General features: G+C 34.8%; 2 protein-coding genes across 4 annotated transcripts; both read left to right on the top strand.

Moving 5' to 3' along the window:
- Window positions 1-833: 833 nt before the first annotated feature.
- LOC130739188 (uncharacterized) lies at window positions 834-4,789 on the top strand. 2 transcript variants are annotated; one of them, XM_057591425.1, is made up of 5 exons: window positions 834-1,176; window positions 1,258-1,437; window positions 2,222-3,047; window positions 3,142-3,275; window positions 3,752-4,789. In XM_057591425.1, the coding sequence occupies exons 1-5, from the start codon at window positions 1,064-1,066 to the stop codon at window positions 4,596-4,598; spliced, it is 2,100 nt and encodes a 699-aa protein (XP_057447408.1). In that variant the 5' UTR covers window positions 834-1,063; the 3' UTR covers window positions 4,599-4,789. The 2 variants fall into 2 exon arrangements, with proteins under 2 accessions (XP_057447408.1, XP_057447409.1); XM_057591426.1 differs by having other exon boundaries at window positions 1,278-1,437.
- Window positions 4,790-6,305: 1,516 nt separating this feature from the next.
- On the top strand, window positions 6,306-13,082 carry LOC130739189 (glycosyltransferase BC10). 2 transcript variants are annotated; one of them, XM_057591427.1, is made up of 12 exons: window positions 6,306-6,449; window positions 6,560-7,129; window positions 8,155-8,268; window positions 9,421-9,521; window positions 10,060-10,131; window positions 10,338-10,419; window positions 10,543-10,623; window positions 10,710-10,748; window positions 10,982-11,047; window positions 11,493-11,642; window positions 12,253-12,381; window positions 12,523-13,082. In XM_057591427.1, exons 2-12 carry the CDS (start codon window positions 6,881-6,883, stop codon window positions 12,544-12,546), a joined length of 1,107 nt encoding a protein of 368 aa, XP_057447410.1. In that variant the 5' UTR covers window positions 6,306-6,449; window positions 6,560-6,880; the 3' UTR covers window positions 12,547-13,082. The 2 variants fall into 2 exon arrangements, with proteins under 2 accessions (XP_057447410.1, XP_057447411.1); XM_057591428.1 differs by having other exon boundaries at window positions 6,309-6,436.
- The last annotated feature ends 3,566 nt before the right edge of the window (window positions 13,083-16,648 follow it).

A 16,648-nucleotide genomic window follows, 5' to 3' on the forward strand; every position in this document is an offset into this window, starting at 1 on the left:
CAATGATCCTTTTTCAATTTGTTTACCAATATTGCTTCGTTGATTTTTGATCCTCGAAATTTACTCACTGTTCAAGGAAGAAGAACTTGGGAACCAGACTCAGGGAAATCAATTAAATGTGAGAGGTGGGGTTTGACGTGGTGGAATGAAAAGAAGTACGAAATGACAAAAAGCCCAAAATTTTAATTGTTCTTTAAATAGAACACAAGGGATAAATTTGTGCAAAGTAAAAGGTGTTGCTTGCTAACTTACTCCTTCTAAAAAATAAGTGGGAGTAAGTTAGCATTCCCCATATATATATATATATATATATAAGCATAAGCATAAGCTGAACTCTTTTTCATAAGCTATCCTAAGTAGCTAATGAAAATAAGCTCAAAACAACTTATGGTAATGATATGTCATAAGTTGTTTGCATAAACTCTCCCAAATACTTGCACAAACGCCTATCCTATCAGATAAACTCTCCCAAACGGGACTTGAATGCTTACCATCGATTGTGGCGTATATGAATTGTCGGTAATTATTTACCATCGACGCACCAATACTGTCGTTAGTTACCAATCGTCATTTCCGTGAGTTTTTGTTGGTACATCAGAAAGATAAATTACACCCAATCCTCTAAGATTTGATTTCTGGACCTCCTCATCCTAACTTATATGTCCCTTAGCTCCTTACCACTTCAGCTATCATTCAAGTACGTAATTTCATTTCCGTGGGTAGTCTCTAATTTTTATACAATCCATGTTCTTTAATTTTTTAAGGACTAAAACTAGAAATAATGTAATTTGCAGGGACGAAAATTAATATTTAATCAAACAAAATTCCCCCTTCTTCCTTCCTTGAGCACTTCCGCCAATCCTCTCATCACTGGCCGTCAAGCCCCCTCTGCTCCGCCGCGCGCTTACAGTTGCTTTCTCCTCCCCTTTCCGCCGCCGTCCCCAACAGCTTCATCTCCGATCCAGATTCGGAATCTACTATCTTCGGTGTTACTGTTCCTCGATTCTGCTGTTGATTGCGAAGCAGCGATTTTGAATCGGCGAATCTGAAGTGCAAGGAGGTGATGGGTGAGGGTGAAGGTGAAGGCGAAGGCGGTGGTAGGGCGAAGCAGAAGCAGAGAGCTCGCCCAATCGTACGCATAGGGATCTTCCTCATCTCTCACAGCAACTTCGTCAGGTTACCATTCTCACTCTCTCAACTCTCCTTCATCCTCTTCACTTCGTTCTCGTTTTCTCACCGTCGTTTTGTGTTTTTCAGCGTCGTTTGTTTCATTGCAGGTGTGGTGGCTCTTCTTCTTCTCCCCATCCTCGCCAAGAACACCTACATTTCCGAGAATGCCCTCATGCCAGGTTCAGCTAACAGCATGCTTTCCACTCACGATGTTTCCGAGGCAAATAAGCTCATCAACGAGTTAACTCAGTCGCACCTCACTTCCATGTAACTTCTCATTCCCTTCCATATCCACCCTTTCTATGTTTAGTATGTAACCTTTCAAATTCAATCCTTCCATGTTAATTATAGCAGTTGGTGAAGCTTTCCATTGTCAAAAAGGAAATTTTATGATTAGTCATACTAGTTACCTGTTTGGATGCAAACCATAGAGCATTTTTTGGAGCTTATTTAGTGTATTTTTTAGTAGATAAGAGAAGAATAAGCTCGTACCAAACATGCTCTAAGTAAGATAGTATTAACATTATAATTTGGGGCGGGGGGGGCTTAAGTGGGTGTTTGGGTAAACAACTTGATTAAGCGCTTATGGCAATAAGCTCTTATCACGTAAGTGAAACTTACTAAAATAAGCTGAAAATAGTTTTACTGATAAGCATAAGCTCTTATTTATAGGCTAATGTGAACAACTTATGAAAATTAGCTCAAAACGGTTTGTAGGGGGGCCATGAACTGTTTACATAAGCTCTCTCAAATTCTTGCATAAGTGCTTAAGCTGTTCCAAACGGGGCCTATATCTTTTCTTAGGTGATTTTGGCATGTGTGCAGAAGACTCGTAGAAATATCGTATGGAGGATTTGATCAGACGTAAGAGAGGTTTATAATAAATGATCTATTTTGAGCTTGATACATGGCAGGACATTTTGATAATATTTGATTCATGTAGTTGGTCTCTCTTAATGGTAAAATGGTTGGCTATTGTTGTATTGAAATTGATTTTTATGACTTTATGAGAGAAAAGAAATAAAGAGAAATTCACTCTGTTTCAATGCAGTGAAAGTCAAAAACTTATTGCACAGTATATGTCAGCCTTGGATGCTGAAGTTACTCATCACAAGTTCTATCCTCAATTGAATCAGTTCCATCCGCTGCACTTTTTTACCAGTCCTGATTCAGGCTTAATCTCAGAAAATATAAGCTGTTCCTTGCTAGGGGTGAACACTGTTGGAATTGTTAGAGCGCCACGTGGGGATGGCAAGGAAGCTATTGTCTTGGTAACACCTATCAATTCGAAGAAAGTTGGTCCAGGGGAGGCTTTGTCTTTGGGCATTGCTTACTCAGTGTTCTCACTGCTTTCGCGAGTTACTTGGCTGGCGAAGGACGTTGTATGGCTTGTGGCTGATTCTCAATATGGAGAGTATTCTGCTGTGGCTGCTTGGCTAACAGAATATCAGGCCCCTGTTTCTCGTGGAATTGGCATAGTTAATAGTGAACAGTGTAATGGCAGCAACACCATTGATGAATATGACGGGTTTAGACGTGCTGGAACTATGGCTGCAGCTCTTGTAATTAAGGTTGCAGAGCAAGGTAACCATATTGAAGACAGTATTAATATTTATGCTGAGGCGTCCAATGGCCAGATGCCGAACCTCGACCTCATCAATATTGTAAATTATCTAGCGGTGCATAAACAGGGTTTGCGGATGAAAGTGAAGAAGATGTGGTCTCTACTTGGATCCAGGTGGCTCAATACTTTAGGTGTTATATTTGAATCTTTGGGACATATTGCTAGAAGCTTAGATCCTAAATGGAAATTCAGTATTCCTGCTGCTGAATATGTTGAGGGCGCTGCTACCCTGGCAAGTTCATTGTATTACCAGGTGCTTTACTTTTACCCCATCTAAAAAGTGTTTATTATTTTATTCCCTCTGGCCTCTTCATAAATATTCTGTGTCTGTGTATTATTCTTCACAGGGTTTGGGTGTTCCCACTGGTCCTCATGGTGCCTTCCGTGACTATCAAGTTGATGCAATTACTCTGGAAATTCTTCCAAAAGTTTCTCCTGCTAAAATGATCAGGCGTAATGATTTCATGCTCCGTGGCGGAAGGTATGTGTAGTTGTCACTCATACAAGTTGCATTTGTAACAATCATTGAATAAATGGCTGGCCTGTCCATCAATTGATTTATCGTACAGATTTTACAATAGTCAAGTCTATTATGGTGATTCCCATCTGCTTATGTTTGCCATTTACTAGCAAGCTACTGCACAGAAACTAAGAATATCTTGTATTTGTTTTTAGAAACTAAAGAAAGTGAGAAGTACTAGGTAATTAGTTGAAGGCTCAGTCCACTTTCAATCTTGTATCCTTGTTTTTTCTTTTGCCAATTGTGGGTGGGTGGGGGGGGGGTGCTTGTGATGGGAAACTGGGGGTTTCTTGTGGTTGGAAATTGTTATTCTTATAACTAGCATATGTTAATTCTATAGAATGTTATTTAGCTTTCACATTTCAAAGCAAGCCAGAATACCTTTCTCTCTTTGTTTGATCCCCGGTGGCGGTCATAACATTTCCTTCTTGTTGCAGGTTGATTGAAGGAATCATACGCTCAATAAACAACCTTCTTGAGAAGTTTCATCAATCGTTCTTTTTGTACCTCTTGACATCCCCTAGTAAGTTTGTGTCGGTTGGCGTTTACATGATTCCATTTGCATTACTTGTTGCGCCGCTTCCAATAGTTGCGGCTTCCCTCCATGCTGATGCTAATAAATCCACTCCCCTAGCCACACCTGCCTCTGAAGTTGATGTCAACCGCAAATCTTGGAAATGGCTGAACTCAGCCAGAAAGGTCTTGGTCATTCATTTATGGGGTGCTGTTGTCTCCTTACTCCCATATTTCCTATGCCAAATACCCAATACCACGGCAACAACAAACTTTATAACATGGGGTTTGCTATCAGCTTTTAGTCTCGTAATTCTGTCCTTGATATTGGGCTCTCCAATTTTTGAAACTGCAGCATCTCAACCTGAGAAAAGTGAATGGGCTAGCTTAAAGTCTGTAACCATATCAACCACTTTCATTGGTTTATCTCTCATGTCAGTCATTAACTTTGCTACAGCAGAAATCGGGGCTTTACTCATCGTCCCGATTTGTCTAATGGCTCGACCATTGAGGCTTGATGTTCAAGCTAGGAGCTTGAGAACCTTACTAAGGGCCATTTGTAATCTTGCTTTAGGTTTTATTGGGTTTCCGCCAGTTGCATATGTTCTAATGAAAGGCACGTTTGAAGGTTTTCATGGTACTAATGTTGGTGACTATTGGAATTGGGTGGAATCCCTTTGGACATGGAACAGTGCCACTTACCTCTACGTAGGTGTTGTTCATCTGCCATGCTGGGCACTGTGTGTTCACATTTTATTTCATCATTGTTGACATGTACTATTGGTTAGTTGGACATGCAATGCATGCAAGAAATTTTTTCCCTTCACGTTTATGTATTTTTCTCTAATTCATATCATATTTCTTCACGAGTCATTGTCATTGTAATTAGGTTATGAAAACTATTGAGCAGTAGAGAAGGAGAAAAGGTTTAGATGCCTAAAGTGTGAATTATTGTTGAGCCTCATATCTGTTATTTTTTTAGTTCAATCACCACCACACATTAGAGCTTTTGTGATGCTTACGTATGTACTTCCACATTGCCTACCAACACAATTCTACCTCAACACTAAGAATCGAACACAACATTTTGAGGAAAAATTATCTGTCATTACCAATTGAATCAACATGAGTTGGTAAAGCTCATATGCTTTCTTATTCCTTAAAACAAAGCATTATAGACAATAATATGTGGATAAGCCAAAAATGCCTTGAAAGTTTATAAATAGAAGTTTTTTAAGTACGTTTTTTGTTTGTAACAATGGTTTTGTCTTTTATACTGCAGGTGCAATTGTGATAATAAAATCAAATCATAAGCTATATCGTAACAGTTTGGCAGTCCTTCTGGCTAAACTCACCTCCCAATTATATTTATTACTATTATAAAACTATAAACTATTCTGATTCTCATAATATCATATAATTTTGTGCTCCATTAAGCATTGAATTTAGAAATTTTAGACGCTACGTGTGTATACTTAGTTGGATATTGATTTTTCTACATCCGTGAGACCACTTGGAGAATCTACACAGTTCGAGCCACGTGATTCACTGTCTGGAGAAATTATGTTCCTGTGATAAGTGACACTTGGCCTGTTTACTAATTAACCCAATAAGCCATCCACATCACCATTGTAGTGAGAATTATCATCCAACTATATAGAAGAATGGCATGTGCAGGTAAGTGCAAAGCTTCATAAATTACAAAGCAGGAACAATATATGTTTAGAACTTCCTATTAACAATAATAATTAACTACTTAACAGAAAACTATAACAATTTCCACTTTTATCCGATTTGTAATGCTAATTCTGTAAGCACTTTTAAAGAGAAAATTACACAGTATAGCTTGTAAAGTAGTCTCTTAAAAACTGCAAATACTAATAGCTTTTGCATGCCAACAAGTGATTTTGAGAGTCACATAAAATAAAGCAAAACATATTAAGAAATATCATGTTTTAAATTATGCACTCATTTCCCATCCAAACATGCTAATTATGTGTTAAAAGGATTGTCGACACCTTTTTTTTAAATATTATTATGGGTACTACCAAACCTCTTTTTATAAGACAAGCACACAATTCACCTAATAATGCAATTTTGTTTGCAATGCCTACTAATGCAATTTGAATTTCGGCCATAGAGATTCTCTACGGATACTCCTGCATAATTATAGACTATTGATTTTTATAATCTATAACTAAGATTAATTTAAATAAAAATAATCTATTGAAAGAATTTACGATGATTTATTGGCGGCAGAGAAACAACATAAAAGCGAATATGAATTCTTAATTGTGTGAACTGAAATTCTTGCATTTGATCACATCACCCCCTAACAAACTGCTAATCATTAGTTTGTCACAAACAACCTTCCATTAGGTACTACTCCCCAATCCAACACCTACTCTAAACACAAAACAAAAGCCACACTACAAATTTCACCAAATCACAGTGCACACTTCAATATGACAGAAAACAAAGTCTCAATATTTTATAAACAAAGCCTCAAAAACTCACAAATCCCAATCATATTACAAAGCATTTTACTCACCTTCTTCACACGCAACCAGAAAAAATAAAGCTAGCAACTTTACTACTTCCCAACTGAGGTATAATAACAAGGTGAAGATACTCATCACTTTTCATACCCAAAACCCAACACAAAACAAATACAAAACCTTAATACACACACTACACACTATAACTCACTCACCCTCTTTCCCTTATTGTAGGAATTCACAAGATTCTGAAAGCTTCTTGCTCATAGCATCACAAGAACCTTGCTTTCTTTCATTTTGGCTCATTTTACCTCTTGGGGAGCTTGTATTGCTTTCTGGGGTAGTGTATATTTTCCATGAATTAGCTCAAGTTTCCATGGAAAGTCTTAAGTGATTGTTTTGAGATTGTTGGGGCACCATGGATCTGGTTGGATCTTCAGCTTCTGAGTCCTATCCAATTGAAGGCTAAAGTTTCATTTTTTATGGTGTGATTTAGCTGCTGAATCAGTTGGAAATGGTGGGTCAGTTCTAGCTGAAAAAGGGTTGGTCTAGAATATGAAGAAGAAGGTGATTCAGCAGAAATCTCAGCATAAATGGAAGAAGAAGCTTTTTGTTTTGATGTTGGTGGTACTTTGTTTTGGAAGTTTGTTGTTTATGCAGATGCGGTTCACTCATGTTGCGGGGTTGGTTTCATTGCAACACAAATTTGCTTCTAAATCTCAAGCTCAGGGGCCCAAGATTGCGTTTCTCTTCATTGCACGGAATAGGCTTCCTTTAGAAATGGTTTGGGATGCATTTTTCCGGGTACATTTTATTTTCTTTCCATTATTATTCATTTTTATTTGTTTGTGTGTGTGTTTTGGACTAAGTAAATAGTAGGAGGCTAAAATAGGATGCACCAATTGTGGTAAGTTTCAACATAATGATTCATTGGAGCCCATGTTTTAATTTTTTTTCACAATTTAGAACTTGTGACACTTTGGACTAGTATTGTATAATTCTTGGGAGAGGCTTTGTTCCTGGTAATATGTTGAATGTTACTTGAATGCACTGTTGAGAATAACTGATGCTGTTTTAATTCATGATTTGCATTTAGCAAACTTTTATTGCCCTCTTCTTATATGGCATTGGTTTAGGCCTTGATGTTTGAGAAGCTTAACTATATAGTTGTTGTAAAACCAAATAGTAGTTCTGAAGTAGTCATCTTGCTTTTTTCTGAAGAGCTTAAATGTGTGTGCAAGGAGTCCTATCAGAAAGAAAAACCTTTATTTGTTCATTTTAAAATTTACATTGTCAAGTGCTTTGGGAATGAACAGAAAGATATTACTAAGGCAAGCATATATGATATAACCAAAACCGATCATCTCATCATGCTCAAGCATCTTTCTCTAGAAACATCGGACTATTCTAGACTTCTAGTGCTCCTAGATAGTAAAGTAACTGCTTATCAAAAAAAAAATGATAGTAAACTTACTCATCTATACCAGGATACTAAAGTCAAGTCGCTCCACTGTAATGTTGATTTTAGTAAGAGCAGTTATTTATCTCTGCTTGCCATGACAAATTTTTTCTTAATTAAATTTAAGTTTTCGTTACTTATTAAAATTGATGCTAATAGGCCCACCTCTGGCTAAATTAGTTGTTCACTTGTTTGAATTATTCTCTCGTATTCCCTGCACCCAGTAGCAAAATCATTCTTTTGTAGTTGTAGACCTTGCCATTAATGTTTTGATTATGGACATTATACATATTATTAAATTTTTAGAATGCTTCTTGTTTACTATTGACGAACAGAAATGCTTACAGAAACCTTTGTGCTGTTCCTTTAGGGTGGCAATGGAAAATTCTCAATTTTTGTCCATCCGAGACCAGGATTTCTGTTGAACAAGGCAACAACTAGATCAACATATTTTTTGGATCGTCAAGTTAATGATAGTATACAGGTTGCTGTTCTTTCTCCGTTTTCAACAAAAACTTTTTGTTATCATCCATGTTCCATTTGGTCTCTTATGTGTTGCTCAAATTTATAACTTAGTACCTTAACTTAATGTGCTTAGCTTAGAGCTTGCTCACTGCTTATGTTTTAGCTACACTCTTTTGTGGATACAAGTTTGCTCCAACTATGAAGTTTTGAAATATATTTTCTTTCTCTTTGGGGCACACATGGGAGTTGTACATTGCCTTTTATGATCAAATTTTCTCCTGTGTGTGTATTTATGAATCAGAAAACATGGTAAATTTAGTTACTGGAAAATTTGTCTTCCCAATGTCCTCTCATAGATGAAAAGAAGTAATTGTTCCTTTTGCTCCCTTTCTCTACTGCAGCTTTAACTCAAGGATGGATTCAATGATGGTTCAAATTAAAAGGATTTATGAGTAATGAGCGTTTCTTCTGTTATGCACGAGTTGTAAAGCAATTTGGTTAAGATAGCGAGTGTACCTTAGCTAATACATGATTTCTTATAAAAATGTTAAGGCTTAACTCTTTAACTATGGATAGAACTAAATATTCTAGATCTCTAAGTATCCTCATTCAAGAATTTATCTTTTGATGGCTTACATGCTCAGAACTGTATCTTATTTCTTTTCTTCCAAAGAAAGGATTGGTGATTAAGATATCTGATAGGAATTGTCGTACTGTGCTTTTCAAGTGGATAACTCAGAGTTTTTAACTTCAAAGATTGACTACCTCAGTTCAGCAAATGCAATTCATAGCACATGAATCTTTTAAAAAATTAGGAATTTAGGAAACATATCTTCACTGCTGGCATAGAATCCTTAATTAGTACTTTTTATCTTTGCAAGAGATTTTGTCCTTGTATCATTTAATAGTTTATTTCTGTCATCTCAAAGAGCATTGTGAACTATTTGTCTATAATAATATCTAAAAATGATTGAAAATATCTACTTATCACAAGCTTCCATGTCATTAGAAAAAAAACCTGACAACCTCTCTTTCATTGTTTCTCTAAAGTGAACTTTGAATTATATTATTCAACTTTGCCAAAATGTCTGCAAATAGTTCTTACAAGGCTGTAATCCGACCTTGTTATATTTATCAGCTTCATGATATTAGTCCATGCTATCATTTTCAGGTAGATTGGGGAGAAGCAAGCATGATAGAGGCTGAGCGCATTTTACTTAGACATGCGCTTACTGATCCTTTAAATGACCGTTTTGTTTTCCTCTCAGATAGGTGAGGGTATAATTTTGCTAACATCTACAGAGTCTTAATCATTATACTTTCCATGAACTAACTATGCAAAAATTTAAACTGTTCGGTGAACATATTAATGATTTTATATTATATTCCTTACATGCCACCAGTCCTTTGGCTTGATGTGTGAGCAATGCATTGACCCACATACCATGTACTGAAATTCAATTTTGTTTTTATTTAGAAGTATAGGGGTGGTAGGGATCGAAGTCTATGCAACTTGGTCTTAGAGGCTCTAATAATGTGTTATAAACAACTTCTATGAGAAGTTTAAGCAGTTGGATGAAAACACATGAATGATTTTATATTATATTCCAACTATACTTTTCCAAATTTTCCTATAATTGTCTGGACTTAAAACTATAAATACTCACCCCTAACATACAGTTCTAGAAGTAATTATTTCTATTGATTGTATTTCAATTTGCTTAATTATTTGATAGAAGAATGGTGTGGATATTTCTCTATTCTTGAGCCTAGGGCCTCACTATATTTCAGTTGATTGATCTCTTTTCAGCTGTATACCTTTATACAACTTCAGCTACACCTATGACTACATCATGTCTACATCAACTAGTTTTGTTGACAGGTGAGGATACATAATTATCTATGCTTTAGCACATTCGGTCTGGATGGAACTGACTTTGTTTGAGGAAGATTTCAACAGAACTGACTTAGTTTACAAAAACTTAATTACCAACTAACTTAGTTTTTTTTTTAACGTACACGTGTAGTTTTATTTATTTAGTTGCCAGCAATTTAATTGTTACAATTTTCCCATTAAATTAAATGCAGCTTTGCTGACACAAAAGATGGTCGTTACAATCCAAAAATGGATCCAGTTATTCCTGTTTATAACTGGAGAAAAGGATCTCAGGTAAGAGTCTAATGTAGTGCTTAGTTCACCATAAGTTCAGTCTGAAACTTAAAATATATGACATGGACATGCACTGCCAAAGAATACCATCTTATTCCTGTCTATTTATGTAATCTCCTACAGTGGGCTGTTCTGACTAGGAAGCATGCCAAGGTTGTAGTGGAGGATGAAACCATCCTTCCTATGTTTCAAAAATATTGCAAGGTAATGGATAACATGGTTCATTGATACATATATAATCTGTCTTTTTACTAGTGGAATCACAATCTTAAATCTTATCAACATTGCAGAAAAAGCCACTACCAGAATTTTGGAGGGATCATCCCATTGTAAGTGCTCAATACATGAAATTACTATCTAAATATATCCTCTTTTTACAAAATTAGCTGCAAGGAGTTGTTTTTTTTTTTTTCTTATTCTTTTTAATGAAATCATGTCTCTTCTGCTCAGAAAAATGTCATGAAGTAATGCAATATTTGATTGTGAAATGATACATGATGTCAAGTAGCTTCTTGCAAATTATGTAAAACCAATTTTAAGTATAACTCCTTCCATCTTGCAGCCTGCTGACACGTCTAAGATTCATAACTGTATACCAGATGAACACTATGTTCAAACATTACTGGCTGTAAGGATCTTTTCTCAACCTCCCTCTCACTCTTTCTTTCTGCGGTGTGTTTGAAACAGTCTTCATGTGCATCAGACAGATATCCTGTATATCTTGCGGTGGTTCGTCAGTTAACAATTACCATATTAATCATGTATTTTACTGAACATTTTGTTATGGCTTAATTTATTATACTGAGGATTTGACATCAAGAAGAAACTAATGTTCTATACTTCTACCTTTTTGTACTGGAATTATTTGGGTTTAGGTTGAAAATTGTCTGGCACTGTTATTGGATATTTTAAACATTTAATGGAATATACAATTGCATTTCTTTGAAGTAACTTTGTCACATCTACTTTAAATTTTGTGATGTGGCTTGTTTAATTTTACTAATATTTAAATACCATCATCATGCTGGTTTTAACTTACCTTTTTTTATGTGTATTTTCCTTTCCAAATCTAGCAAAAAGGTCTTGAAGCTGAAATCACACGAAGATCGGTGACACACACTGCCTGGGATATTTCCAACTCCAAGGATCGTCAGCGCCAGGGATGGCATCCAGTGACTTACAAATTCTCAGATGCTACCCCTATGCTTATAAAATCTATAAAGGTTCAAACTCTGCTAAACTGCCTTAGTAAAATCACTTTTACTTTCTTTCTATGATTACTTCAGTACATTCAAAACAAAAGTATAAGGGTAGAGATTTTGCTTGGTTATTGACTAATTAAAAGATGCTACAGATGGTAATATTAGTAACCCCTGGCCTAAAGATGAATTCAAACAATTAAATACATAACCTACTACACATCAGCGTATCACAAACTTAATTAGGTATTAGATTTTTGTTACCTATTTACGATATCCTCACCATTGAAAAACCTGAATCTTAATTTAAGATCCTATAAGCCAGCTAATGAAGTCAATACCTTAGAAGAGCAATTCGTTTATCATATATAACCCATCCACAACAAAGAGGGCTAAAACATTGACCAAAATATTCAAGCAACTGCACAATTATCAGTAGTCTCAGTTTATGCAAATGAGCTCAATATGCAATAAAACTCAATGTATGTGCTAGTCTGCAGGAATGTGAAGATTGAGAAGGAAAAATTTACATATCATTGAGCCACGATTGAATCAGTTTATGACAAGCATATAAAGTGCATGTGTTCTATTTTCATGAAAGAAAATATGTAAAAGTTTAATGATTTGTTTGCAGGAAATAGATAATATTTATTACGAGACCGAATACCGAAGAGAATGGTGCACCAGCAAGGGAAAACCATCTACTTGCTTTCTTTTTGCTAGAAAATTTACACGAACTGCTGCTTTACGAATTCTTAACATGGTAAGTTCATATACTACATTTTTCTTGAAGAGTAATAGTGAGCTTTCAAATATATTTTTGGGGTAAACTGGAATCTTGAGTTTCTTCTATTTGAGCATTACAAGTCTAGCTTATAATTATTTTCTGCTTTGCATTGGACAGTCTGTTTTGGGAGATTTGAGTTAAGAGAACAAAATGCTCATTGCCAGCGGCTGATACAAGCAGAAAATGTTGTTAGTAAAGGAATAAGAGGAAGGAAAGAAGATAAAGTAAACGCAGTTGGGGAATATTGACGACCACACTGATATGTATAATGGGATTGTATATTTAGAAAGTTAATAGTGTATGAGGTGTATATGTATTATATATGCACTAATTTGTTTTTTCAAAATAATACTTGTAACTGGTGGATCATGCAAAAGAGTTCTTATAATAAAAAAAGACAGTATGAGCATGACCAGTGTCAGTTTTTTTTTCCCTGTTTAAACCACATGTATCATTAGAGGAAATTTTGTTGGAGCCGGATATGGCCGCTGTGGACAAAACTCTCATCACAATGTATTTAACGCAACTGTTTTCACATGACTCAAACACGAGACTTTTTTGTTGTGTCTGTTGAAGGTCCAACAACTAGTTGTGTGTAGACTCACCTTGTACCATGTAGGCACAATTTTCAACTGAAGGTAAACACTATGATTTTTGGGCTATAAAGTGGTTAAATATGTGAATGGTGTTCTTTTTGCACATACCGATTCAAAATAGGATTTGATTGTATTTTTAGAGGATAACTAAAGTGTGGAACTATATTAGTAAAAAATGGATGATTAAGATTTTAGTAACTCCATAGTTTTTTATACATGTTAATAAATTTTAGGGTTAAATAAGGTTTTGCTCCCTGTATAATACGCAAGTTTGAAAATTGTTCATTTTCAGAGCAAAGTTTGAATTTAAATCCTGTTGTTTGAGAAACTACTTGGTTTTGGTCCCTATCAGAGGTGGTGGTCCGATGACCTTTGTCACTACCTCACTAATTAACATAATTCGAGCAGGATCAACGAAGCCATGTGGCAATTACACGTTGGATCGGTGAAGTCATGGGGAAAATGTCACTGGACCACTACCTCCGACAGGACCAAAACTAGGTAGTTTTTCAAACATAAGGAACTAAGTTCAAACTTTGCTCCGGAGAAATCTTATTATAAAAAGTACAGAAAAAGACAGCATTAAAATTATTTTGTTCCCCAAGCCGGGATACAACTGACTGCCAAGAATCAACAGAAAGAAAAATTGACTCCGGTTATCAATATTTGAAGCAAGCAAGTAGGGCAAACGTATTTGATTTAATAGGAGCACAAGATACAGATAAAGGTAAAAACCCAACTATTAGAACAAAAATCTATCATGGATTTTATTACTGAAATTTTATTGTTAGCACTATTACAAAAATAGGCTTGATCGTGATGGAAATCACTTTCCTTAAAGTATTTCAAGCACTCTTTGAATTTCGTCTTAGAGTTTGGATGCAGGAATACCCAGGATAATCAGCCTTGGTTCGAGTTTGCACAAGACTAATGAAAACTCGATAAGCAGCGAAGTATTTTCTGGAAAACAGAGGATAAGATTGTGTGTTCTGAATTCTGAACATGCACTCTATTTATAGGCAAAAACAGAACAATTCATAAGGTTGCGACCCTTCATGAACAGGTGCAAAATTCGAATTCCAAAACAAACAGACGTTACGGCAACCGAGCACACTTGTAATTACATGCGCAAAATCAACACAGGATGTAGTGCTACATGCGCAAAATCAACACACTTGTCATTTTGGAACACTATGTAATTATTACTCCTTGACTAATTATTACAACAAGCACTTAGCACTCAATTTTATCCGAATTTTTTTTTCTTTTAATTTTAATTTGGATTTTATATAGTGTTTATAGGATTAAAAAAACAAAAAATTAATGTGAGTTAATATAAAAAAATCAAAAAGTTGAAAAACGGGAAAATAAAAAAGGTAATGAAATAGAAAGGTGTAAAATGACTTCAAGTGTTTTTTAAGTTTATTTAAGTAAGTCTTAATCATCACTAACAAACTTCACTTCACTTCACTTCAGAGGAATTAAATTTCAACGACTTACACAAGTTTTAAAAAAAAATGAGAAATATATGTAGTTTCGTTATTTTTGGCGTATTGTGTCATAGAATATTGGAAGTGATCTTTATCTTGTTTGAAAACTTGAAAAAAATTCTACAATTCTTATGAACGCTTAAAAATTCTACAACATGTTCATAAAGGTGTATCATGAAACTTGTATCTAAAGTTGTGGGTATTTATTTTGCATGAGGCCAGTCACAATTGAAAGAAATTGTTACCACTTACAATTCTTGTGAAATGGATCAAGACCAAATTTCAATGTTTGGTTATTAAAAAAACACGTCAAAGTAGTCATAAAAATTGAAATTACACATCAAAGTTAACTATTGTGAACACTTTTTAGTCCCACATGGGTCAAGTCTCTTCACTCTTCCTTCATCTTCCCCTATATAAAGAGATTACTTCCATCATTTTACTCACCAATTAAAACCAATAAAAGCCTTAAAAATCTAAGAATAAGGTTTAAGATTGACATTCATTTGAGTATTTTGAGTTATGTTGACATTGTGTAAAAACTTAAAATTTGCACAACACAAAACTCGAATTCTTGTAGTATAAATTTTTAGGAGAGTTGTTGTAGAATCGTAAAGTTAGATTCTTTGGGGTGCTCTCTATTGAGGTAAAGTTCTTTTTCTTTTATTCGTTCAAAAAAAAAGATCTTTTTTTTATCTCATATCTTTACTATTTTTATTTTGTTACTTGTATAATTTATTTTCTTTATTTATTTTTTTATTCTCTTGGAATTTGTGAATATTTGTTTAGCGTAAATATTTGTTTAATGTTATGTTAGTATTTGTCCAAGTTTAGCATCCTTGTAAATATGTGTTTAATCTTAGTTATCTAAAAAAATAAAAAACATGCTTTCATTTTCAAAGTAAAAATTCCTCAAACATCCCAAAAATTATCATGATCAAAACTAGTCTCTCTTTCAAATTCTATCATTCAATTAGGAGTGGGAACAATCTTGTCAATCACCCAATTAGAGAACTCAAAAAATATATTTCATTTTAGGTGAATTCTGTGGTACCCAAAAATTATTTTGGGTACGATACCCGCAATAAGTGATTTAGTAGATTTTTGTTATGTGAAATATGGTTTTAGCCGTCAAGGTTTATTGATGATAGAGAGGGCGACATCTGAAGATCGTGACCGGTGAACGATGGTGCCCGACACCTCTGTTTTGAAACAAATTTTTTGCAATGCAAGGAAGAAGAAAGGTTGGGGACTGTCCGGAGGATTACTTTGCAAATAATGATAAAAATATTTAACATTTAAAATTTAGAGCATGTTTTTTTCTTGGTACACATCATTTAGAGTATGTATGATTCAATCAAAATATGTATGTCATTGGTACACATCATTTTAGGTACCGTACCTTGATCTGGTTTAAGGTACCACAACAAACACCTTCATTTTATTTCTAGAACTACGTAAGCCTTGAAATCTTCTGTAAGACGTAGGAGCGGGACATCTCCTCTCAAGCCATCCAAATTAAAAATGTATTTTAATGTATCTTAATTAATATAAAGTAGCATTTTTAATAAGAAAGAAGGGCAGGACCTTCTAAAATCCCACTTGTAGCCGAGAATGTGGTTGTTACATATATACTAGGAAAGAAAACACAAAAGCTCATGTGACAAACACATTATACAAGAAAACTCAAAAGCTCCTGTAACAAAAAATACTATTTAAGGAAACGCAAACGCTCCTCCAACAAACTAAATTATACCTCATATTTGTCAAGGATATCTTTATGTCTTACGAAGATGTCATATTCGTCGAGAACATCTTTGTAAGACATATAAAATGTTCATGGCAAATCTGAGGTATAGTTTAGTTTGTTGTATGAGCAGCTGTGGTTACTTAAATAGTGTATTTTGTTGCAGAAATTTTTGTGTTTTTTTTTATGGTGTCTTTATTGCATCAACTTTTTTGTTTACTTTTCTTTTGTTACTACAACATTCTCGACCATAAATGATACATTTAATAAAATTTGATGATACAATACTCCTTTCTTATTAAAAAAGTAATTTGTAGCTTAGACACATCAAAATACATTCATTGTCAGACATCTCAATAGTCTCTCCCCTTCTCTCAATTTTATCCCACTTCCTTCATTTTTTCATGTTA

The sequence above is a fragment of the Lotus japonicus genome, chromosome 2 (genome assembly GCF_012489685.1).
Source record: "Lotus japonicus ecotype B-129 chromosome 2, LjGifu_v1.2".
Classification (NCBI taxonomy): Eukaryota; Viridiplantae; Streptophyta; class Magnoliopsida; order Fabales; family Fabaceae; genus Lotus; species Lotus japonicus.

Bases quoted from the DNA above. Each gene is read 5' to 3' on its own strand.
- LOC130739188 (XM_057591425.1), top strand. From the start codon at position 1,064: ATGGGTGAGGGTGAAGGTGAAGGCGAAGGCGGTGGTAGGGCGAAGCAG. The intron at 1,177-1,257 runs GTTACCATTCTC...TGTGTTTTTCAG, and splicing joins TCTCACAGCAACTTCGTCAG to CGTCGTTTGTTTCATTGCAG. The intron at 1,438-2,221 runs GTAACTTCTCAT...GTTTCAATGCAG, and splicing joins CAGTCGCACCTCACTTCCAT to TGAAAGTCAAAAACTTATTG.
- LOC130739189 (XM_057591427.1), top strand. From the start codon at position 6,881: ATGAAGAAGAAGGTGATTCAGCAGAAATCTCAGCATAAATGGAAGAAG. The intron at 10,132-10,337 runs GTGAGGATACAT...AATTAAATGCAG, and splicing joins TCAACTAGTTTTGTTGACAG to CTTTGCTGACACAAAAGATG. The intron at 11,048-11,492 runs GTAAGGATCTTT...TTCCAAATCTAG, and splicing joins ATGTTCAAACATTACTGGCT to CAAAAAGGTCTTGAAGCTGA.